We start from the raw sequence: 24,895 nt of genomic DNA, 5'->3' as shown, positions 1-24,895 counted from the left end.
TACTGCCTTCCATATGAAAATGTTTTATGCCTAATTGCAGCACCTCCCCAAAAAAATTTTGTCCTCCGAAATAATATGTGCAGTGTGACTTTAGTTCTATAAATTTGATTTAAAAACACTTTTTTACAAGCAGACAATTTGCCTGGTCTGGGGTACAATTGCACATCATTATAATTTTAAAATGGCATGTTTCTGTGGTCATATTTAGAAACAGCTTTTAGTAGCCTTTTTGAAACAAATTCATTTCTCATAATATTTTCCATTAGTTAGTTTTCTTGGTCTCACTTATTTTCATCTCACCCTGCAACTGTGCTACTAATATTGATTTGCCTAACATCTGTCAGTTTGCATCTGCACTGCCTTAATTCTATTTTCATATTAAGCCTTTATTAAGTTAAAGTATTTTTATTGTACTTTTTTATGCCTAGTTTGCATTTTAGTTTAATAAAGTAGTTTATAACTCACATTTGCAATCTAAATATGGTAAAGGTCTTCTTCTTCATTTTATTATAACATAATTAGCATCTAGTCATCATTTAACTTTTATGCACCATTGTTTTGTTCTTGCTGGAATGTGATGTACTCAACAATTTAAACTTTTTTCGTTTTCCATTTAGTGCTAAAGATACCAAAGCAAGTGATGGTAATACAGATGATGTGAAAAACAAATCTCCAAAAGGATCAAAGTCTAGTATTGCCAAGGATAGTTTAGTGTAGACTGACCAAAGAAGTTCGTCTCTATCACCAAAATTAGCATCAAAATGAATGCTAACACAATTTCAGTTGAGAACTGGAACTTTATTATTGTTGTTTGACAGTTGGTACAAAAACATTTACATTCAGCTGCTTCTCTCGTACCAAAAAAGAAATATATATATATATATCTGATTTTTGAAAACTGTGTTCAAAGGACTGAATTTTTTGGCAGTTTTGTCTCCTGTAATTGCCTGTATGTATGTCTTTGGGCCTCCTTTTGTCATAGATTTTCAACCATTTCTACTACATAAAGTTACAACGAGGTTGGAAGTTGTAGCAAATGGCCATCATATTGCCATTTTTTCGCTTGTCGTACTTCAGTGGGTTTAACACAAAAAAATTATTTTGTGAAGAATATAATTACATTGCTGAAAAATATAATTTTATTTACTACAAAATTCAAATATCAGGGAAGAGGGGTCAACCGTATGTGTATTATTTCTTTATTATAAGTGTAAAAAGTCATTTGCATCAACATATGTTTAGTGAGTTGAGTTGTGTGGTTCATACTGAGCCATCACTTTTGAGATTATTCATTCCTGTTGTATGTTCACAAGTCATTCCATAATATTTTTTAAAGAAAACTTTGTTATTGTTTTTTGTTAGCTTTCTTGATGGTGTATTTGTATTAGAAAAATATCATACATCTTGCCACCAAGTCAACAGAAGATCAACATATTGTGAATTTTGCTATTGTTATTAATTTCTGGCAAGTGTATTTCTTTTCCAGTCTTTCCATAGTGTTGTAACTGGATGGACCATTATCATTTATTTTCTTCATATTGTTTCATGTCATTCATTTTTCTTTGTTTTACAGTTGTAAAATGTATATATATATATAAATATATACACACACAATTCTATTGCTGTTTTGTTATTGTCTTTATTTTCTTAAGGTATTATCTTGAAACATTTTTTATAATTTCCATCATTTGATGTAATTATAATATTTTCTATTTCTTCATTTTGTTTGTTTTACATTGTATTTAATGTATGAACATTTTCATAGATAAGTATGAAGTTTTAAACTATGTAAATACTGTGGTTATAATGGCAGATGTGTTTAGTTTTATGTGGGCTTTTTAAAATTTTTCATTACATTTGAACCTTTTTATTGAAAAAACAAATGCTTTATAAACATACTGAGCAATATGACATATTTTGCTCATGGCTGATATATTAATTATAAAACTTGAGTCATTTAAAGAAGCACAGTTTAACATAGAATACATTTTTAATGTCTGTGACATTTTTCATACCAGCTTCTTTAGTAATAAATTTTTAATATAAGATATTTGCTTCATTTTATTCTAAAATTTAAAGTACATTTTATCATAGAAATTTATGAAAAATATTTTAATATTGGATGTTTTCTTTATAATGATATATAAAGGAGTTTAAAATATAATTTCATAACACATAATTCCATAACTGGCATACTTTGCAAAAAAAAAAAAAAAAAAAAATTCTCAAAATCAGTATTGGTGCAGCACCATTTCACACTGCTTTGCACAGCTGATATGGAATGAAATTTGATTACATTTTTGTCATATATCATTACCTTGTAATCTACGTAATGTGTGCTGCAAATTCTAGCCTTCTTAGTTGCATGAAAGCATTATTATATATGTATATATATGATGTAAAAAAAAAGACAAAAACCAATGCAGATATGGGGTGCCAGAGCCTTAACATCAATGTGAGCAGCTATTTTTCAGCAAATACAATACTTGTATAATTAAAATGTGTTTGTTCTAAGACATATTGGAATGCTTGCTGCTCTCTTCTTAACTTGTGATGTTGTGTGCATGAATCAAGAATAAAATCTTGTTCACAAATGTTATAGTAGTTTAAATTCATTTTCAGACTGTGTCCATAGATAATTATTAATACCAAAATATATTTCTCTTAATGTATAAGTCATATGCTCTTGAATGAAATTTATGTGAGTATAATTTATATATGAATCAAACTAATCTACATAAAATATTTCCAAGTGTTTGCTTATTTGAGCAAATGCTTTAATTTACTCACAGTTCTGATCATATATATGTTCACTGTGCTCAAAAAGGACTGGCTACAAATGGCTTTATTTCATTAAACATTCTTCCTTTATACACAGTGTGAATAGGGGGGGACTACTCTCATCATTCACTCTCTAAAAAAAAAAAAAAAAAAAGGCAGGAGAACAGTTTTATATAGTGTAATTTAGGATATATACAGTACAAAGTCAGAAATCGGGACTTTGTCAATTCCAAGTTTATAGTGGTTTGTGAAATAATAAAGCATTTATGACTTTAAGGGAATTAAAATTTACAAAAGTGCTCAATATTTATTTGTTTGCTTTATTAAACATTTCTATTAATGTAAGTTGTTTATGTTGCTTCACTTATAATGCTAAATTTTTTAATTCTATAGATAGACATAATTTCTTATTCAGATACAAAGTTTTATTTTTTGAGTCCTGTAATTGCCTTGTCAAGAATTCCCAATAAATTGTCAATCAAAATTTTTCAGATTCAGCCAGAGCATAAAACCATGCCTTTATTAACTTATAATTACATAAAATTGTTCATCAACAATCACATTTATATTTCAAAAATTGCATTTGTCATATTGCCTATAGTTTTTATTATAATAATAATGGGAATATTCACAAAAAATTAACAAAATTATGAAAAAGAAAATTTACAATAGTTAAACTTGATCTGCTAACAATAATCACTAACATAAATGTCTTCTTCGGCACCTTCTGTGTGTGCCCAGTCCTCACAAGATATGCACTGAACCCATTCGTCTCCTTGCAGTGTTGTGAATAAAATGTTTCCAAAAAATGCACTTTCCATCATCACTTCTTGGTGCATTCGCAACAAAATCTTCATCTAATGATCAACCCTCCTTCCCCCTTTTTTTTAAAAAAAACTACTGTATTGTCCTGGGGTGTGATTTAACTGTAGGTCCTTCTGCCTTCAAAGATTCTTTTCATGTTACCTCAAAGTTGTGACCTATTCTGTCTTCTCCCTCCTTCTTTTTGTGCATGGCAGCAATTAATTCCGCTTTTATAATGATTTTGTAATGATGCTTGATTTTGAAGCTTTATGTCTTGGAAAGGCTCTTGAAAAATAAAGGTTTACCTTCGTTGGTAGCAATTAGAGGTGCATTATCAGGGATATCTTGATTGTCAGCATCTTCTTGAGCAGCTATGAATTCTGAATCTAAAAACACTGCATGATTCAGTAGATATAACCCAGTTGTCCTGAAAGCATTTATAGCAATTTCTGCTGTCTGGATTTGATGTAAGCTTGACCAAGTAATTCCATAATGTTATGCCGAGTTGCTGGTTCTCCTTTTGATTGCATTGTCGCCATGAAGGTTTTTTTTTATTTATGAGTTGTAGCATATGTTTGGTAAGTGTAAGAAAGGAAGTTATTTTGGCAAAATTTTCCCAAGACAAATTGATAGTTTTAAATCCTTGATATGGAAAAAATGCTCATCCAACAGGAGCAGAACAGTATCCTATGAGTTTGGTTTCGTTTCCTTAATGAAATGCTGGAGCCAGTGGTTTGAAAATGTACTCAACCTGATGTATGGGCAATACCAACCAAATCAGCAGCAATCCTTCTCATTATCAGTTGTGATATGTATTTTCTAGAAAATATGGGAAAGTGGTATGAAATCTTAAGTGGTATTCAATGCACAAATGACTGCTGTCAAAAATCCTCTTTCCACTGATGAAATAACATCAATTTGTTGCATCCCTTTCCTTCCAATAACTTGCAGAACTTTAAACAATTGTCAACCCTGTTCTTATGTTGTAAATTCAATAGATGGATTTAATAAACTAATATAGTTAACTCAAGAAACCTGTCAACAGAATTCTTGAAGACCTCTTTCCTTGCAAAAGAAGTTTCTGTCAATTCGCATTTAGGTAACTCTAAATGTCTCTAAGTGAATCCAAGATTTTCCTGCCATAATGTTACTGAAAGAATGCTTGATGTTATCTCTAACAGCAAGTTGCAATGTGTTCTGTGTAGATCCTTTCTTTATTACTCTGATGGAATGATAGCCTGCTTATAAGCAGCATACTCAGGTATGTCAGTTTACAGACACCTGTGAGTGTTGGTTTATAGAACATTACAATTCTATACTCCTACTATTATTCCACTAGCAACGATTAGCAATTAATTAAAAATTACTATAGTGATTTGAGAAGTCCAGTATTTCAGCAACAAAAGACTATAGTGAAATAAATTTCTTACCTGTGATTTCTTGCAACAATAAGGTCTTGAAGATAGCAGAATAAAAACCTTTCTACATGACAATGCAAACTGGGAACCTATTTCTACTATGTTAACTCCAGTTACGGCACACAGCAGAAAAGGTTCTTATTTTCTCTAACAGAGTGCAGCATATTACGGTAGAAAAACTAGTATGTTAGTTTACCATACCTATGTAAGTTGTGCCTTTCCTCTGCTAAAACAACTTGAAACTACATATTTTAAAAATAATTAAGATGCCAGAAAAATATTTCAACGATTATCTAGAAATAAAACTTCTTAAAAATTTCATTCATTTACAAATAAAATATAATACTTAAGATCGCTTGCCTTGCCATGCCAAAGATTAAAAATTTGAATTTAATACGTGATTAAAGCAAGAAAAATATATTAAATTAAATTTTAAACAAGTCGGAGTATAATTACTGCAGTTCACTGAATACATATATATTTTTAAAATTTGTATGAAAAATTTGGTAAATTAATAATTATTGGCGGAGTATTTATGTATTATTAAAATAATAGAAAATTATAAAGGGCATACGCATATATCTTGTGGCAGTCATTTCTAAAAATCATGATTAAAGAATATCTCTCAGAAAAATAATTTTAAAAATTAACTTGAAATGTGAACAGATTAACAATTCACAAAATTCTGAAGTGGACACCACATAACTTCCTTGTATGGCCTATTAATAAAGTATGCATCCTTTTTGTTGCATATCATTTAAACTTATTTCCCCAAATTTCATTAGAGATATATTTCTCATTCAATCAGTTCAGTTCTCATTTCACAGCAAGGATAAATACAGAAAAACCTAAAACAAAACCCTTAATTTTTTTTATTTTTATTTATTTATTTTTACAATTAGAGTTTAAATTAATTAAAATTAGGCAAAAAGACAGATTTTTTTGGCTCTACTTGGCAAAAAGAGTCCAACAATGGTGCAGAAACCGATTTAATTCACTGTGCTTCTATGTTTCACGTGTAAACAAATGGCGGTGTGATTTAGTGGAACTTAAGCAAATTTTAATTGTTGATAATTTTAGACTATTGCATGCAGAAAAATTAAAGGCATAAAACCTTAACCGGAACATTACTACTAGTAACAAAGTGTCTTCACATACCTTTTTAAAAGACATTAGAAGTTGCTCTATTTTTCAAATACTCAAAAACAATATTCTTTTACAGAATTTCAGTTGTTAATGTAAAGGTTAACAGTAGTCCATTTATATAATTTCAGAAAATATTAACATACCAAGGAAATATTTAAAATTAAACCCTTATTCTGCCAAACATTTTCAAAAATACAAAAACAGTCTTCTTTAATCATAAAATAAATAAAATATATCCTTTCATGTCAAGCTCCCACTCCCCAAAAATTGAATAAAATCTCTTATATTATTTCATCACTTCTGATACTTGAAAAACATACAGCAGTATTTTAAAGTATAATTATGAATACTTTTATGTTCTAGTACCAAAATTTCCTTTACATCATTATATATTTTGTTCAATGAAATGGCTCTTTCTAGTAAGCATTAGTTATGTTGTCCGAATAAAATGCTTCAAGCGTTCAAGCATGTCTGAAGAGCTCTTTGCTAATTATACCTTTTAATAGTTTATTATTAATTTGAAATTGTATGTTTTATCCAGCAACGAATAAATTACCTTTTACAACATGTTCCACAATACTTTTTCATCTCCCATGCAATCAGTTTGTCATGTGACGAAGCAGGATTTTGGAAATTTAAAAGCCAGGTCAACGAAGCATGATCCTGGCAGAGTAGGAATTTTCTGTCGTAGAAGATAATGATGGAAATGTTGTACGGCTTTAAATATTGCGAGCAATTCTTTCCTGGTAATGCATTTATTCCTCTCCGGTTTTGATAGGCACTTGTTCCCAGTAGGATATGACATGTTCTTGGCCATTTATTTCTTGGGACAAAACAGCACTGACTCTTTCATTGCTCGCGTCCGTGTCGAGAATAAGTGGTCTGTCGAGCTGAGGATAAGTCAGGATTGGAGCCGATATTTGGAGAAGCGGAAGCTTCCTTCAAGTTGTTAAATGCATTCTCACAATCTTTCGTCCTCGGGAACTTTTCTTACTCTCGGAATCAAGAAGGAGGGAAATTGATTTGTGGCTATCTCGCAGGGTGGAGGTTGCCAGATAATGAAAAGCCCGTTTAAAGCGCTTCAGATTTCTGCAGTGAGTGTTGGCAGTAATGAACTTTTCATCATAAGACACATCAATGGAGCTCCTAGTTATATAACCATTGATACAGGAGCCAATGTTACCATCATTCGAAAAGATGTGCTCAACAATTAAAAAGCAAACTCATCTAGACGCTGCCCTACGTTACCCTCCAGAAGATCGACATCGACGGACACAGCATATGCGGCAGAGATTTCAGACCCTTGCATACTCGGATTGGACTTTTTAAGGAAATACAAGTTTTCCTTGGACTTTAAGAATAACGAACTGCATTCCGCCTCTCTGATGACATAGCCCGATTCGGAATTAATAATGAACGAGTGAAATCTATCCATAAAATTATAGCTCAAGATGATATCACAATACCCACAAGAACAGAGTTTTTACTTCCTGGATCCACAATCGAAAATAAAAATTTCCCCTACGGCATCGCAGAATATCCCAAGAACTGTAACAACCTAAAAGGAGTATACTAGTAGCCTCAGCACTCGTTGACCTATCGCGAACCGTTATCCCGGTGAGAGTTATTAAGAAAGGTGGTGGTTGCAGCATGTACTCCATTCCGCCTCTCTGATGACATAGCCCGATTCGGAATTAATAATGAAGGAGTGAAATCTATCCACAAAATTATAGCTCAAGATGATATCACAATACCCACAAGAACAGAGTTTTTACTTCCTGGATCCACAATCGAAAATGGAAATTTCCCCTACGGCATCACAGAATATCCCAAGAACTGTAACAACCTAAAAGGAGTATACTAGTAGCCTCAGCACTCGTTGACCTATCGCGAACCGTTATCCCGGTGAGAGTTGCCAAAGTAACTGAAAAGGTGAGAGTTATTAAGAAAGGTGGTGGTTGCAGCATGTACTCCAGTGACCAGCGTTAAACGAAACATTAACACTCCACAATCCGTGTATTCAGAGAGCATTATATCGGAGTTATTGCAGAATGCGCCATTAAACGACGAAGAGAGGAATGCTGCCGAACGTGTCATTCAAGATCTTCAAGAAGTTTTCTCCCGCTCGTCTTCTGACATGAGTCGAACCAGTTTGATGCAACACAGAATCGATAAAGGAGATCTTCAACCAATCAAGCAACATCCAAGACGTCTACCGATTGCTAAACAGAAAGAGGTACGAACACTTTTAAAGGACATGCAAGAAAGCGATGTCATAGAAATTTCAGCAAGTCCATGGGCATCTCTCACTGTTCTCATCAGAAAGAAAGACGGTTCGACTAGATTTTGCGTTGACTATCACTGATTGAACATGGTTGCAAAAAAAAAAAGACAGCTACCCTCCTCCCAGAATTGATATTTTGGACACTCTTTCAGGAAGCAAGTGGTTTTCGACGCTTGATCTAAAGAGTCGCTATTGGCAAGTAGAGATACATCCTGACGACCGAGAAAAGACAGCATTTACTACGGGACAAGGACTTTATCAGTTCAAGGTGCTGCCGTTTGGATTCTGTAATGCGCCGGCAACATTCGAACGCGTCATGGAGACTGTTTTGAAAGGTCTTTCCTACGAAGCCTCTTTTGATATACCTGAATGACATCCTCATCGACAGAAAGAGTTTTAAAGAATCTGAGAAAAGTTCTTCAGAAACTAAAAGACACCAATCTAAAATCCCGCTAAATGCAATTTATTCAGACAGGAAGTGTCTTAACATAACAATAGGGCGCTTCCTTCTTATGAAAAGAAGGAAAGGAGTTTAGGCAAAATTGCCCATTACTCTTCCGCCATTTGATCATTTAAATCAAGGGATTTAAATGGTAATTCCCGTAAAAGGTAAATAATAAATAGATAAGATCTCAAACTGACACCAAATCTATAGTATCAGCAAAAGATCCCATCTCTAAAATCAAGGTGTCGGCTGGATCGTAAAAACTTGCCTATTGGATGGAAAACCGATTCAATCCCTCCCAAACCACCAAACGCAAATTCTTGACCAAACAAGAGTGCGATGGAGAGTCAAATAAATAAATAAGGAGGGCAGAGGTGCATTCTCAAGCCAAATGGCCAGGTAGTGTATAAAGATTTGATATCAATATATTCCAAAACACAGCTATGAGAGGGAAATCCCTGCATAGTTTCTTTTCAAAAAAAAAAAAAAAGAACTCATAGGGCGTCTCAATGCTTGTTTCTTGTGGTTCCATATTCACCTTACCTGTAGGTGTTTAGTATACATCAGAAACCCTATTATGCCAGAGAGCCCTTTGTATAAAAGGGCTTGATCAAAGGTAATATAGGGAAAACCAAGGAATTTGTTTCTAGGGACAGAGAACACCGGACATCGTCCCAGAAAGTGAAAAGGTGTTTCCTCATCTTCTCCACAAGCTGGGCAGAGAGGAGATTCGACAAGACCACATTTGTGGAGATGCTTAGCTAGATAAGCATGTCCAGTAACAATTTGAATTACCTGGCGTAAGTTAGTTCTACTGAGGTGTATGAGTTTACCTGAAAAGTTAAGTGTACTGAGCACCAATTTAGAATGAGCACAGTCTGGAAGTTTAGACCATATATCATCATGTTTGTTCTTTATCCAGCTTCTTACTTCTTTTTTAACCGTTTGATATGAAACTGGGTAAAATGGTTCTGGGCCAGACATGGGTAGTTGCGAAGCATCTTTAGCTACTTTATCAGCTAGTTCATTTCCAGCAAAATCACAATGACCTGGGACCCAGACTAATGGTATTATGGGCCTGAGCCAGAGAATTGAGATCTTGAGTACAGTTCAAAACACAGTTTTGTAACTTGACACGATTAGCCAGGGCAAGGATGGCTGATTGGCTGTCAGAGAGAATATATATATACTTATCAACTGTATTTTTAGCTAAGAGCTCCCTGGCGACCATATTGATCGCCAGAACCTCGGCTTGGAAAACAGTTGTAAATTTACCAAGGTATAGATGAAATCTTCTTCAGATCCCTTGGTCCTTATAATAGCTCCAGCTCCAGTGAAGTTGGATTTTGATCCATCTGTGTAACATTCAATTGAGCCTGTTGGAATTAGGTCAATTAGAGATTCTATCTCATTCCTTTTTGGTATATGAGTTGAGAATAGTTTATCTGGAACTATTGTTTTAGTAATTGCATCTTTGGGCATATAGATTATAGGGATCTCATTGCCCAAGTCCAGACATATGTCAATGTGGCTTTTCAGGTGGCTTTTATGACCAAAACCTGTCCTTTGGCACCATGTGCCATTTTTATTCAATCTATACATGGCTTTAATTGCTTCTCCGCTCAAGAATAATTTCAAGGGTGGAATTTGCAGTAAATATTCTAATGCAGCAGTAGGGGTACTATTTAAAGCCCCACTAATGCTTAGGCAAGCAAGTCTTTGCACCTTTTGTAAAATGTTTAAATATGTGCTTTTGTTAAGAACATTGATCCAGACAACGCATCCGTAAGAAAGCATTGGCCGTACTGTGGCAGTATAAATCCATAGAGTAGATTTTGGGTTAAGGCCCCATTGTTTACCAACGATTCGCCTACAAAGTACTAGAACATTTGTGGCTGTTTGTGCCTTTTCTTTTATATGGGTGATCCATGTAAGTTTAATGTCCAGGTAACATCCTAGGTATTTAACGCATTTATTACGTCTGATAATCTGGTTACCCAGATATAAATCTGCCAGTTTCCATTTCCTTTTCCACGTGAAAACTATGACCTCAGATTTTTCAGCAGAGAAAGAAAAGCCATTTGTATCACCCCAGTGTGAAACTTTATTCAAGATCTGCTGAGCTTGATTGTGTAGGATTTCCATATCGAAACCCTGTAATAACACAATAAGGTCATCTGCATAAGCCTGTGACATGCCAGATTCCTCCCGTAGAAGTACTAAGAGTGAGTCGAATACCAGGTTCCACAGGAACGGAGAAAGAATACCACCCTGCGGACACCCTTTAGTAATATCTCTCTTTACTTCATAGTCAGTGAGACTAACACAGATATTCCTGTTTTTAATCATAAAGATGACCCACCTAGTTAGCATAGGGTGAATATGACTTCCAGTAAGGGCCTTATGTATTTTCTCGAAACCGATGTTATCAAAGGCTCCTACAATATCCAGTAGAATCCCAATGGCAAAGTGTCCGTCTATAATTGTTTTTTCTATTCTCCACACGAGTTGGTGTAAGGCCGACTCAATGGAGAGGCCAGGCCTAAAACCGTGTTGGTATAAGCCAAAGGTATGGTTCAGATTATTATCTGACTGGAGGTGCCAGAAAATCAATCGCTCCAACAGCTTAAGCTGGAAGGATGTTAGCGTGATCATTCTAAAAGAGTTTGGTTTCTCATATGTATCTTTTCCTGGTTTAGGAAGAAACACACCTCGTGAAGTTCTCCAAACCTTAGGAACATATCCTAAAATCAAACTGGACCTGAATATGTCCACGAGAATGTGACCAAAAATATCCCAGCCTTTCTGAAGCAGAATTGGGTAAATGCCATCGTTCCCTGGAGATTTAAAGGGAAGAAATACATCAAGGGCCGCTTTAGCCTTTTCAAAATTCACAATTGTCTTAGCAAAATCCAGATCTAATGGATTATGAAGTAGTTCCAATGGATTTTCCTGGGGGTCAGAGGTGACACTTCTGTCCCCCAGATGAAAATTCAACATGGTCGAAAGTGTATCCAAAGGGTTTGTAGTATAACTGCCATCAGGTCGCATAACCGATGAGAGTTGAGACTCCTGAGATCTTTTAAGAATCTTATATACTCTGGCAGTCTCATGGTAGGACAGAATATCTGTGCAGAACGATCTCCATGAGTTGTATTTAGTTTTCCTGATTTCCCTTTTAAATTTCCTTTGTAGAATTTGAAGTTAGACCAGTTAACTTCAGATTTATTTCTGACAGCTTTCCTGTGAGCTCTCCGAACCTCTAGGCGGAGGCTTTCAAGCTCCTTGGTCCACCAAACTCTCTTGCTAGGAGAGTACTTCCTTCGTTTGAGAGGGCATGATGCATGATAAGATTCAATAATGATATTTGTCAAGTTGTTTGCTTGAATATCAAGCTCCTCGACTGTACAATTATTGTCTAAAACCTGAAGGTTAATGACATTAGAAACCAGGAAATCCTTATAAAGGTCCCAATTTGTGTTTTTAATGTTTCTGAAATATTCAGCTGGAATTTCATCTCTAATACAAAATTGTATAAGGCGATGGTCAGAAAGTGAGGGATTGTCACTTACATGCCAATTCTCAATAAGGTTATAAATATCAGAAGAAGTTAATGTGAGGTCAATGACTTCTTCTCTTCTTCTGTTAACAAAGGTGGGGCGATTTCCCCTATTTACCCAAGTTAGGTTGGTATTCATTATAAATTCCATGAGTTTTTCTCCTCTAGGATTAGTATCAGAACTGCCCCATGACAGGTGGTGAGCGTTAACATCACCACCAATAACCATAGGAATATTGTTTATTTCACAGAAGCTCACAAGATCTATAAATTCTTGCGGAATGTTAAGGTCATAAGCCATGTAAACCGAGCAAAAACAAATGTTTCCTCTCAGTGAACTGTTTATGTCCTTAATTACAATAGCAGTTAAGTCCTCTGATGTAAATTGGGATAATTTCATAGCCTTTATATTTTTAGAAATGTAAATGCTAGTTCTAGGTCTTTTTTCAGGTCCTTCTGTCGAAAAGAAGTGCGCGTTCATGGGCCTACCAAGGATTTTACCCTTGTACACCCAAGGTTCTTGAATTAAGGCAACAAAAGTGCCTTGCTTACCTAATTCAGCAGCTAAATTGTATGAAGCTGCTCTGCTATGTTGCAGGTTTAACTGACTAACCTTAACCATTAAAACAGGTTAAATGAAAGAAAAGAACTTACCCTGAATGATTTTAGGAGAGACTTAGTTAAAAGCCGCATCCTTAGCATACTACTTCAAAGGAAGTAGTGACAAGGGAGACCTATTCAGATGTCTTCTCCAGAGCCTCCAAAGAAAGCTCTGGTTCCGACTCCTTTTCGGTCTCCCTTTCTTCCGTCAACTGTTTCTTTGGAGGATCCTTGGGCGAAGGAATTGATTTCTCCTGTTGCCTTGGTTCCTTCAACTGTACACAGCCACGGGCACCACAAAAAAGTTTGAAATTCTGGGCCTCCAGATAATCCATAAGTTCATGTTTTACTCCCAGCACCAAGGTATTACCTCCGTCTCCAGGGATAACTGCCTTGATGGCGATCTTCTTAACATCAAGGCCCTTGTTACAGGCATCAAGGAGCTTGATATTATCTTTTGGTGACCTGTTACCAGGAAACAAAGCGAAAAACCTCTTCATGGGGAGTCTGTCTCCGGGAGCCATGGCATGATAACCTGGATGGTTTTCTTCAGGGCCGGGTAGATCATTAATTAAAGTCTTCAGGACGTCCACAGTCTCCTGGTCCTCACATGCAATGTTGAGGCCATTCGGCTGCAGGACTGTCTTGTGGACCCTGCAGGTGGTTATAGAGCCATCTATAATTCGGTCATCAATTATAGAGGTGATGAAATCTGAATCCACCGATGTTATGTCTCTGGAATCATCCTTGCAGACGATTCGCAGAGTGATTGCCTTTCTTGCAGCTTGACTATATAGCCGTCGTTTCTTGAGGGCCATTTCCGGGGTGTCACCAGCAATGCGTTCTCTCTTACGAGACTCTTCATCGCTTGGGTGGTTCTTCCTCACCGGTTTGGAGGTTGCTCCAGAGGTCCCAGCTTTATCTGTTTTCTCTTTCGCTCCCTTCTCCCCAGAGATCGAGATCCCTTCCATGGCCCTCTCCAGTCGTTTCCGCTCTTTCTGGCGTGGCCTTTTTTCTCTTCTTTTATTTACAACCTCCGTCATTGGTGACTGGTCATCCGCTTGCGCATCTGGCACAGTACTTCTGACAGAGGAGTCAGTATCCATCCCCACTGGTTTCAAGGCGTCCGTGTCCGAAGGCACATTCACCCTTTCACCAGCGGTTCTGGTTTCTGTAGTCCTGAAGAGAAGAGCGTCCGCACCCGAGGGTACATTCACTCCCTCAGAAGGAATTACAGTGGTTATAGTGGGGATTTCAGAAGATGCGTTTTTATCTAATTTTGTATTGCAAGCATCCATTTTGGTATAAGATTGAAGGAAGGGGGAGAAAAATTCCTTCCGATTTTCTAAGAGCCAGTTTGGAGGGACCCCAGATTCAGCAGCCAGTAGTGACCTCGGAAGAGCCCCCCGCTCTGCCATGCAGGACCCCACCCAGGCACCACCTGGAACTACAAGGCAGGCGAGATTATACACCAGCTGATAGAGCAGCCAGGACATGCTGGTTAGGCTGCCTCGGGCTCCTGTACTATCTGGCGGCCTGAAACGCAAAACTCAGCTTTTCTCCTGTATCCTCTACATGGCTGCTTCCTCCAAGACCCCTCCTCTCCAGATCAAAGGTCCTCGGAATTTCAAATCCTCCCCACAATCGCCGGTTTTCCCAGGGAAGAGCGGTCCGTTGGGTCGTCATAAGATTACTCATCATCAGACCGAACCTCATCCCACTGAGCCCCAGTATGCCACAGGACTTTATGACAGTTACCCATTTAGCACCACCCAGGGGGCACGTGTGACTTAAGGATAATCACGGACGCGGGTAACATTACCCCCCCCCAGGAAGTTTCTTACCTCGGACATCTCTGCTGAAGGTGTGTGCATGGATCCTGAAAAGGTGTCAGCCGTTAAAGACTGGAATCGTCCCGAAAGTGTCCATCAGCTGAGAAGCTTCCTAGGGCTTTGCACCTAATATAGGAGATTTGTGAGTGACTTTTCTTCCGTCGCAAGACCCCCTTCATAAGCTGAACGAGTAAGAAAAGTTGAGCACATCTTTTCGAATGATGGTAACATTGGCTCCTGTATCAATGGTTATATAACTAGGAACTCCACTGATGTGTCTTATGATGAAAAGTTCATTACTGCCCCCACTCACTGCAGAAATCTGAAGTGCTTTTCATTATCTGCCAACCTCCACCCCGCGAGATAGCCACAAATCAATTTCCCTCCTTCTTGATAGGCGCGGTCTTAATATCCGTGCCCTGGGGTGTTCTGCAGTTTCTTCATATGTGCCTTTCAGCTCCACAGTTCCAGCACTTTACAGTCGGTTTCTTGTCACCAATATTCCGTCTCAAGGCATTCACTTGTCTGGTTTAATCGTCTAGACGAGCAGCCATTTGATCCCCTGGCTTTTGGACTAGAGCAGCTCTGATTGGGTGGCGGTCTCTATGAGTGGCTTGCTGGGCTGCCTCAAATTTAATGGCATACACTAGAGCGCTTTTCAAGTCTTTGGCATCTGCCATTCACAGAGATTTCTGTATTTCAGGATCCTGGATGCCGTCAAAAATGAAGTATTGCAGGGCAGGATTTCCCTCGTTTCTCTCGGGCACTCCGTAAAGGCCACGTGAGACAGCCTTTCAACGTCCGTGGCTAGTTCCTGGAGTGTTTCCGTGTGCTTCTGTTGATGTGATTTTAATTGAAGCCTGTAATCGTTTAAACACTTCTCCCCAAAACGCAGCTCCAACGCGCCGGACAGAGCTTCAAAATCTAGCCTCTGGTTTTCTGGGAGAGTTTGAAGGGTATCTGATGCATCTGTTCTCAGAAAAGCGGTGAGATAACATGCTTTAGCTTGGGAATCCCATCCGTTCGCCTCCGCCACTAAGGGAAATTATGTCTTATATACTTAACAGGAGGTCTTCCCATCATATTTGGCTAGCTTCAGTGAAGAACGAGCAAGAATGGGTAAAAATTTAAAACCATCCTAATTGCTCCCTGCCGTCGCTACAAATTTCTTTAAATTATAAACTTCCTTTCTTCCAACTGTAGAAACCTTGTCATGAATTCATTGTTCGATATGTCCTTGGATGACAGAAACTTTCTTCAATATGTTGTTCGATTCGCTGTTGGAGACGGCCGAAACTCTTCATTCGATTCGTTGCTCCACAGCAGAAACTCTTATTTTTCTTTAACAGAAGAAACTCTTTCTTGAATTTCTCCAACGTTATTTTCAACAGTGTGTATTCTGCCTTCCATAGCCTCGAATTCGTTTTCTATTATACAGGTAATCTCTTCTTTAACGAATGCTTTGCCAGCTCCATCTCTTCTTCAACTGAATTGACGGCCCCTTCCATCTTTTCTTGGAATGAAGTCATCAACTGCTCACCCATTTGTTCTTCCATTACTCTTGTGATTAGCATTCAAATCCCACTTCTGACACCAAAAAATGTTGCGTGGATACGGTTTCGTAATGGATTGAATGCGCAAGTCGATAAAAAATAATAAAATTTATTCTTATCCCAAGAAATAAAACAAAATGCTGAAATTTATTCAGAGATATTCGTCCAATATCTCACAGTAGTTATATTTGAAACTACTAAAACTCAATTCAACTAAAATAGAACTCATTTCAAAACAGAGAAAGCTAATCCGACCTCACCGCGGATTCGCTATAATCAACTACAAGAACTAAGTAAACAACTGAAATAAGATGTTTCTGTCCGGTTTTTATAAGCTTTTTAATCATGCACGAGAACATTCTGGTATTTTTTCGATAGGAAAAAACTACACTTAAGAGATATCTATTTATTAAATGTTAAATGTGCGTGCACCAGTATTTTAACTTTTCCGGCGTAACTTTCTCTCCAAATAAATATCGTACTGCATTGCACGGTGATATAAAACAATTTTAATTCCAATTCTACTAAAATGTCAGCCAATGGATTTTTTAAAGATACAACGGTCGCTTGTTTTTTGCAAAACAGATACCACTTTCTACTTGACGTTTGGTAAGTATATTGCTCTTTGTGCCATTTAATTATTTGCTTGGTTCAACGATTCACGTACGATGGAAGGAAAGGAGATCGATATTAATGAAAACCAGATTCTAACAATTGAATCTGTCACACGCAGAATCAACTCTCTTAAAATGGCGAAGTTTTTCAACAACTGGCAAATTCTTGACGAAGAGCCTGAGAAAAACAGTCTAATCCGTGCCAAAAAAAAAGCCCAGCATTACGACATCGAACTTAATAACCTGAAATTACTCCTAGCGGAGCTATAAAAACCAAAAGATGATTCAATTCAAATTAAAACAAATGAAAACTTAAAAGCTAATACTATCACTGTAGAAAATGACTCGTGCACTTCTCAGACTAATCAAACGCGCTTTCACTGATAGTGAGGGATTTACATTCTCACGTAATTCTATCAAAAAGCCACTTGCAACTCCACCGCAAAATGAGATAAAACAATCAAATAAATTTGTGAATCTCAACCAAGACGACAGTATGGTTGATAAAAATTCGAGGCAACCTCCATTTCAACCCAAATTAACATGGCGCTCTATTATCACGGCGCAGTGGCTAATCGCACCGACGGTGCGAATAGCAAAGAGGCTTTTCACTTCACCTACGTTCGCGCATGCGCACAATCAGCCCAGTTACCAGCATTTTACACCGATTTCCGTAAAAGTTCTAGCATAAGCGTAATGCGGCTAGCAGGTTGTTGTCAAAAAATGTTCAGTTAAAAAAAAAAGCCTTTACTTCGTGAAAACACAATGGAGTCCAAAAAAGAACTAGCAGGTTGCTGTAGCAGGGTTGGTCGCCAAAAAATCGCCAAGTTACCATAATCCGAAGATTAACCTGATTTTCTGTTTGCATTTCAGCTGTAGAGCAATCTATTGGACTGAAAACGCCTTTGCTCTATCCTATCGAAAAAGGCGATTTTTCCGTCCATACATACACTTCGTGATAAGCAGCCAAATGTCAAAAATAACAGAAGTCCAAATATTCAGGGTGCTGCAAACGCAATGGCCCGAAAACGCTAATTTCTTGCAACTCAGCTTTTCTGATGCAGATATTTTTTTAAAAAGTAATAATATAAAAAGACGGTTTCTTTTCTTGCTAAACTCATTTTAGAATTTAATTTTTCCCGAGATCTGAACGTTTGTAGCCTTGTATACGAAACTTTCTTTTTGGAGATTCATTTATCACTCCGATTTTGATATTTTTGAATCTGATTATAATTTCAGAATTACTTTAATATTATACTGCACAGGGTAACCGACCTCGCTTGAAAAGAATTTTTAAAAACCTTTGTTAAATTTTTGAGATAAGGAGATTTTTTTATTGAATTGCACTCACTCTTAAATAGAATAGCTATAAATAATAATTTCTGATATAAAATGTGTTATTTTATAAAATTTATAAAACAAACTGAAATATTTCGATCGAAATTAACAAAAAATCAATCATCTCGGAAAAGAAAATAATGTTAATAAAAAAAATTTTGATTTATGTTATATATAGTAACATAAGCCTATAGTGAAGTACCCTGATTGAAAAATATTCATTCATTAGTATTATATGGTCAAAAATATTTATCAACACTCAAAAATTAAAAACGTGCATACGGTATTGAAGAACGAATGATAGAATATAATTTCTATAAGGCTAATCTTTTTAACATTAACACTGTATCCCTCATAATGATATACGAGAACTTCAAGAGATTATATGCGGAACTTTTAGAGTTATCACGGTTAGTGTGAACATAAATCATAAAAAACAATTGATGAAAAATAAAATTTTGAGATTAACGTCACGAGACATATATATACACTCTTAGACAAAAAAAAAAAAAAAAAAGGTGCACCAAGAAGGAGCTATCCGAATGGGACGAAACTCGGTAGAAGTGATGTGCATGTACAGAAAAACAAATGATTACAGTTTGATAAAAAATTGGATGATTTATTGAAGTGATAGAGCTTCAGAAAGTGAAAAAGTCAGTAACGCGTTTGTCCACCTCTGGCCCTTATGCAAGCAGTTATTCGGCTTGGCATCGATTGATAGAAATTGCGGATGTCCTCCTGAGGAATATCGTGCCAAATTCTGTCCAACTGACGCGTTAGATCGTCAACATCCCAAGCTGGTTGGAGGACCCTGCCCATAATGCTCCAAACATGCTCAATAGAAGAGAGATCCGGGGACCTTGCTGGCCAAGGTAATGTTCGGCAAGCACTAAGGGAAGCAGTAGAAACATGTGCCGTGTGGGGGCCGGCATTATCTTGCTGAAATGTAAGCCCAGGGTGGCGTGACATGAAGGGCAACACAACGGGCCTTAGATGAAATAATTTTCTAGTGAAATAATTTTGAATCCACCGGCGACGGGCAAATACAAATCTTTAAAAAAAATTCTGTTTATTAAGAATCAGAGACAGTTAAAATCAAGCAGCTGTTGCACGATTTACAGTTGGGTGATATGAGGTCTACTCAGTTGCTGTCTAAAATGTCAGACTTAACCGCCGGTAATCTAACGGATAACATTCTTAAAATATTATGGATGAATAGACTCCCATCTAACATGCAAGCCATTTTAGCGGCCAGTAGCGAGCCACTTAAAAATCTATCCGAAATCCTGATAAAATTCACGAGCTGGCCATTCCAGTGCAAATACAAGCAGTGCAGGCTCCTGGTCCAGGTATTGTGGCGTTGCAGGCAAAAATTGATGATTTGTTCAAACACGCAGTGCAGGCTCCTGGTCCAGGTATTGTGGCGTTGCAGGCAAAAATTGATGATTTGTTCAAACACGCAGTGCAGGCTCCTGGTCCAGGTATTGTGGCGTTGCAGGCAAAAATTGATGATTTGTTCAAACAAGTTGCTTAGTTAGTAGCCATTCAAGCTGAACCTTTTCAGCGCAACCGCTCCACATCACGTGGTCGAAATACACGTCTTAGCCCACTGAGGAAACGTTATGAAAGCCCTCCTCCGGGTGTTTGTTTTTACCACCACAAATTTGGAAACAAGGCGAACAAATGCTGCCCGTGTCGTTATAACGATCAAGGAAACGAGAAGGGCCGTCACTCGTAGTCGTAAATGACAGCAGCCGGAATTTTGCACGCGTTTTCATCATCGATAAGAATTCGGGCTTAAGGTTTCTGTCGTTCCACCACATTTTCACGAAAAAAACACCTTACCAAGTTACAACTTTATGCAGCAAATGGAACTCCTATTCGAACCTTCGGTGAATGCTTGATATCTGTTGATTTAGGATTGCGCCGCAACTTCCAAAGGCCATTCATTATTGCTACTGTCTCAAGACCTATGATTGGCGCTGACTTTTTACAAAAATTTTCTTTGCTTGTCTATCAGAAGAATCGCCGTTTGATAGAGTCCACAACCAACTTAACTTATCCGGGAGTAATTCGCAATAGTCAAGATTTGAGCATTAAACTAATTTCGGGTAACTCCCCACGGCATCAACTTCTCAGAGAATTTCTTACAATCACGCACCCAGTTATGGGTATTTCTGAACCCAAGCACAATGTACTACATTATATTGAAACTACCGAACCTCCAATTTCCTCTAAACCAAGACGCTATTTTGATGACGTCTTAATCGCCTCCTCTTCAGAGCAAGAACACCTATCACATTTGAGAACAGTTTTTGAACGTTTTCAAAGGTATGGTGTCAATCTTAATCCTTTCAAATGCGTTTTCGGCCAACCAAGAGTATCCTTTCTTGGTCATGAAATTTCCGCTGATGGCGTTCGATCCCTTCCGGATAGAGTCACCGCTATCCGCGATATGCCCGAACCATCTACAGTGAAGGACTTAAGATTTCTTGCTTTGCTCAATTTTTATCAACGTTTCTTACCTCATGCAGCGACCATACAAGCCCCTCTAAATTCGTTTTTGGTAGGAAGCAAGAAAAACGATAAACGCAGGCCATTTTTTCATTTGCAAGCATAGGCATTTGGACAGAATTTGAGCTAATGTCCCTCTGGGTTAAAAATATTTTAAAACAGCGTATTTTATAAATTAAAAAAAAATACCTTTTCATACATTTGAATAAGTATTTATGAGGCATTATTAATAAAAATGTGAATAAAGGAAACGCTATGAATAATCCTCAATAAAAGTTTAGTTGGAAATTCAAAATTCAAAATAACTATCGCAAATCACTGAATACAGGGGATGTTCAGGCATTTTTTAAGGATTTTGCAAAGATTTATATATATGAACAAGCCTTAGAATGTTATTTTCTAATATATTCAGTCTGATAGCCCTTTTGTTGAGCTATCGTATTACATCTTGATTTCCAAGAGCAAAGTCTTTTTCTCAAAACATCAAGATTCATTTCATGCCACTGCTTCTTCACAATCTTCCAGAGTCCATCCAATGTTTGGGATGCCACTTATAAAGAGATTGTTTTAAAAGTACAAATGCACATTAATCCGTAGGAGACACATCAGGAGACTTGGGCGATATGCATCTAGAGGGAATAGCTTAAATTCCGGTTTCATACCTCATTTTTTCAAAACATAGAGCAGTAGATTTAGAGGTATGGTTTGTAGATTTATCCTGATTGAACTTAATACAGTGAAGATTGTTTGGATAAAGAGATGGAAATTCGCCTTTTAATATAAGTGTTTAAAATTATTTCTGATTGTAATCCGAATTAATTTTGATTAATTTCTCTCATTTATTTGGCATTCTTTTGTTGAACAATTTAAATACTTATGTAATATATAGAATTCCTTATTAAAGGGGTTTCCAAAACTGAATCACTAATCAACTGAAACATCTCATTGAAACCTTTCCACGTATTTCTCATACCTCGTTACATGTTACATCTTGGTTGGTTAATAATTAAATTTGGGAGACATTTTACTAAATTTTCAATTTTTTTGTGAAACTTTTACATGCAAATAAACATAAGGCATGCAAAATAGAGGACGAACTAACAATAAAAATTATATTTAAATCAGCAATACTGAAGCATTTAGAAGCTTAAAATTTCTATTTGCAAGGATAAACTTAAGCTTAGCATCTAATATGATACCTGACAATGTGATGCTAGTAATCAGAATCTGGTGAAGTAAATAATAACAACCCAGAAATCAAATTCAATGAATTTATTAAAAAGTATTATCAGCAGTGGTAAAAACTGAAGTAAGAAACACCAAAGAAATAAGCATAGAAAGTGTCATATTATAGAAATAAGTATTAAAATTAGGAGGAAACCTCGCTAACTGCTTCATCAGTGAAGTGTCTACCAAAGTTGTAAGAATTGAAGTAAGAAACATGATAAAAGAATAAAACAACAAGTCCTTAATACATAAGCAATAAAAATCCTGTCGAATACGAAATAATATGTATCATGCCATATAGAAGCAATTAAGTTGCGACCAACGCAATTTTCATTTTGAAAACTATCAGCTGCAAAAAACATTGAAACAGGAAGAAATTAATTAAATTTCAGAGCACACCAATTATGCTTTTATCTTTTTCTAAAACCAAAAGTGCAGAAATTTAAAAAAAAAAAAACAATCTCTAGTTTTCATATACAAATGCTCTGTATTTCTGATAAAACTAGTACACAAATACCTCTTTTCTCTTGAACTTTCCTGCGATGATTCACCAAATACATAACTAGTTCGCTTAGTGGTTCCTTTAGTCAAATTAAAAATAAATTTCGTTGGCACAGCATCTGCATTTAATGACCTCCTGTTTGTGAAAGTTGGTATGTGAAACATTCTTCTTCAAAATGTTCAGAGCAAATTCTGGTAGTGGGGGTTGGATTAAAGTTTTCCCTTTTTATTCTTACTATCCACTCCTTACGCAGATTTTAATTCTTAGGAAACAGATGGAAGGAAATCTTATTTTCTTTACATTTGTCCTTCATATTGTTATTTGAACAACCGTATGCACAACATGTAGTAGGCATTGTCAACACTCAGAAACTGGAAATGTAAACAGGAATTTAGAAATCAAACTAAAAATTAAACTATAATGGGAAAATGATAAATGAATTATCAGATCAAGGAAAGAATTCATAAATAAATATTAACAATCAGAACATGGTAAAGCAGCGAATAACAGAGTATCATGAAGATAACAATAACATATAAGAGTTGCAAAAATTATACTAACCAAATGAATGAACAGTTAATTAACGTTTGAAATAATAATTAAAAATGAAATTCAAATTTTATAAGTAATTAAAAATAAACAAAGTTTCCGATTTTTCAACACATCTACCACAGCACAAGCTTGTTTGTTTACATTAGTAGTCCTTACATCACGTGACCTCCAACGTCACCGGAATGTATTCATGGACCTTATAAGAGATAGACTAACCCAGTGGGCGGGGCGCGCATCACCGACATGTCGGCAAGAAAGAGTAGAGACGATCTGGTTTACTTTAATACTGAATACTATGGCGTTTGTATCACATAACTCTTTTTAATTATTAAATGTGATACATTGTATAGTGATGACATTATGAAAGCCACAGTTTTTTCCAAATAGGATTTAATATATCTCATTAAAGCACTTTTTACTGCATTTCGGGCATTTTTTTTCACGCATAATTCTTGTACAAACATCTTTACTTTGGTAAAACGGTAACAACTCTAAGCACAAAATTTATGAACTTAATTTTGCGTAAAAATAAAGCAAAATTAAATAAGATTGATAGTACGCGATGCTTTGAAATAAATAAGGTAAAATTAAACAAGATCTGATAATTTTTTTAAAAATTTAATGAACATTGTCAGGCAGTGATTTTCTAAACTATAATAACATTACAAAACGATCATATTTATTTGATTATATGATCATTAAATTATTAACATTAAAGTGGATTAGTTGTTTTAATAATTCATAAAATTCGGAGCATAAAATTTTCTGAGCGTAATGAAGAAAAAAAAAGATAAAATAAAATCTAGAAGCTCTCTTTTTTTAAAGTTTTGTGTGTTACCTATATTTATTGAAAATCATGTCCTTCGCCCGTAAACCACATACATTTGAAAACAGCATATCTTTAGAATTTCCGCACTGGAGATAAAACTGTTATTTTCCGTACAGTGCTCGCTCTGAACTCGTTGAGTTTGTTAATCAAAAATTCGTTAAAGTTTTACAAAATATGAAATAGATTAAAACAAATCCGAAATTCAGCCGTCCAGATGCCCATGTTCGAGTGGAGGATTACATTATTAAAAATTTGATGGCTCTAGATACGGACGTTTTTGTCACAGTGCGAGAAACATACATGTATTCAAGCAGATTCTTCATTATTTAATTTCTTTACATATAATACAGGGCGATAATATTTGGTAACAACAATTTGCAAGGAAACACGGACATTTATAGTAAAACAGTGCAAAATGCTGCTTCAAAACTAACAGTCTTTCTAGGCTACCGCCCCTTTGGGCTAATAAATTAAATTAACAGTAAATAAAAAAAATCTTATACAGAACTAAAAATAAATAAAAAATAATCACTATAAAATACAAGCAAAATTAATTATTACGGTTAAATACAATTTTAATATTAGAATTAAATGTATAACAATTTTTAAGGAGTCAAAAGTCTTTATTACTCTGATGTATTATGAAATATAATTGAAATAAAATTCCTTTATAGAAATTGTGCTATAATACTCATCTATAATTTTAAAAACGCAGCACAATTTAGAATTTTAAACAAAACTTTCAAAAATTCGTTTTTAAATATTTTAGTATTTTTTACTTATTTACACCAATAAAAAACATAAAAATTGCAAGAGAAAATTGCTTGTTTGAAATTTTCTATTAGTTCAGATTTAAAATATTATTTTCTAAAAGAAGTAGTTACAAATTTCCTTACA

At 35.9% G+C, this 24,895-nt stretch overlaps 1 protein-coding gene across 5 annotated transcripts in view; it reads left to right on the top strand.

Moving 5' to 3' along the window:
- The window catches only part of LOC118182087 (fasciclin-2-like), a 113,206-nt gene extending 110,607 nt beyond the window's left edge, over nt 1-2,599 (top strand). For all 5 annotated transcript variants that reach the window (XM_035351375.2, XM_035351372.2, XM_035351373.2 and 2 more), the window contains one exon: nt 618-2,599. In XM_035351375.2, the coding sequence (XP_035207266.1) occupies nt 618-717 (100 nt within the window). In that variant the 3' untranslated portion in view covers nt 718-2,599. The remainder of the gene's footprint in view (nt 1-617) is intronic.
- The last annotated feature ends 22,296 nt before the right edge of the window (nt 2,600-24,895 follow it).

Source organism: Stegodyphus dumicola, chromosome 1 (genome assembly GCF_044657685.1).
Source record: "Stegodyphus dumicola isolate Sdum_Otavi_A_Nest chromosome 1, ASM4465768v1".
NCBI lineage: Eukaryota > Metazoa > Arthropoda > Arachnida > Araneae > Eresidae > Stegodyphus > Stegodyphus dumicola.
Note: the sequence above shows the minus strand (reverse complement) of the source record. Positions and strands in the feature narration are given on the sequence as shown.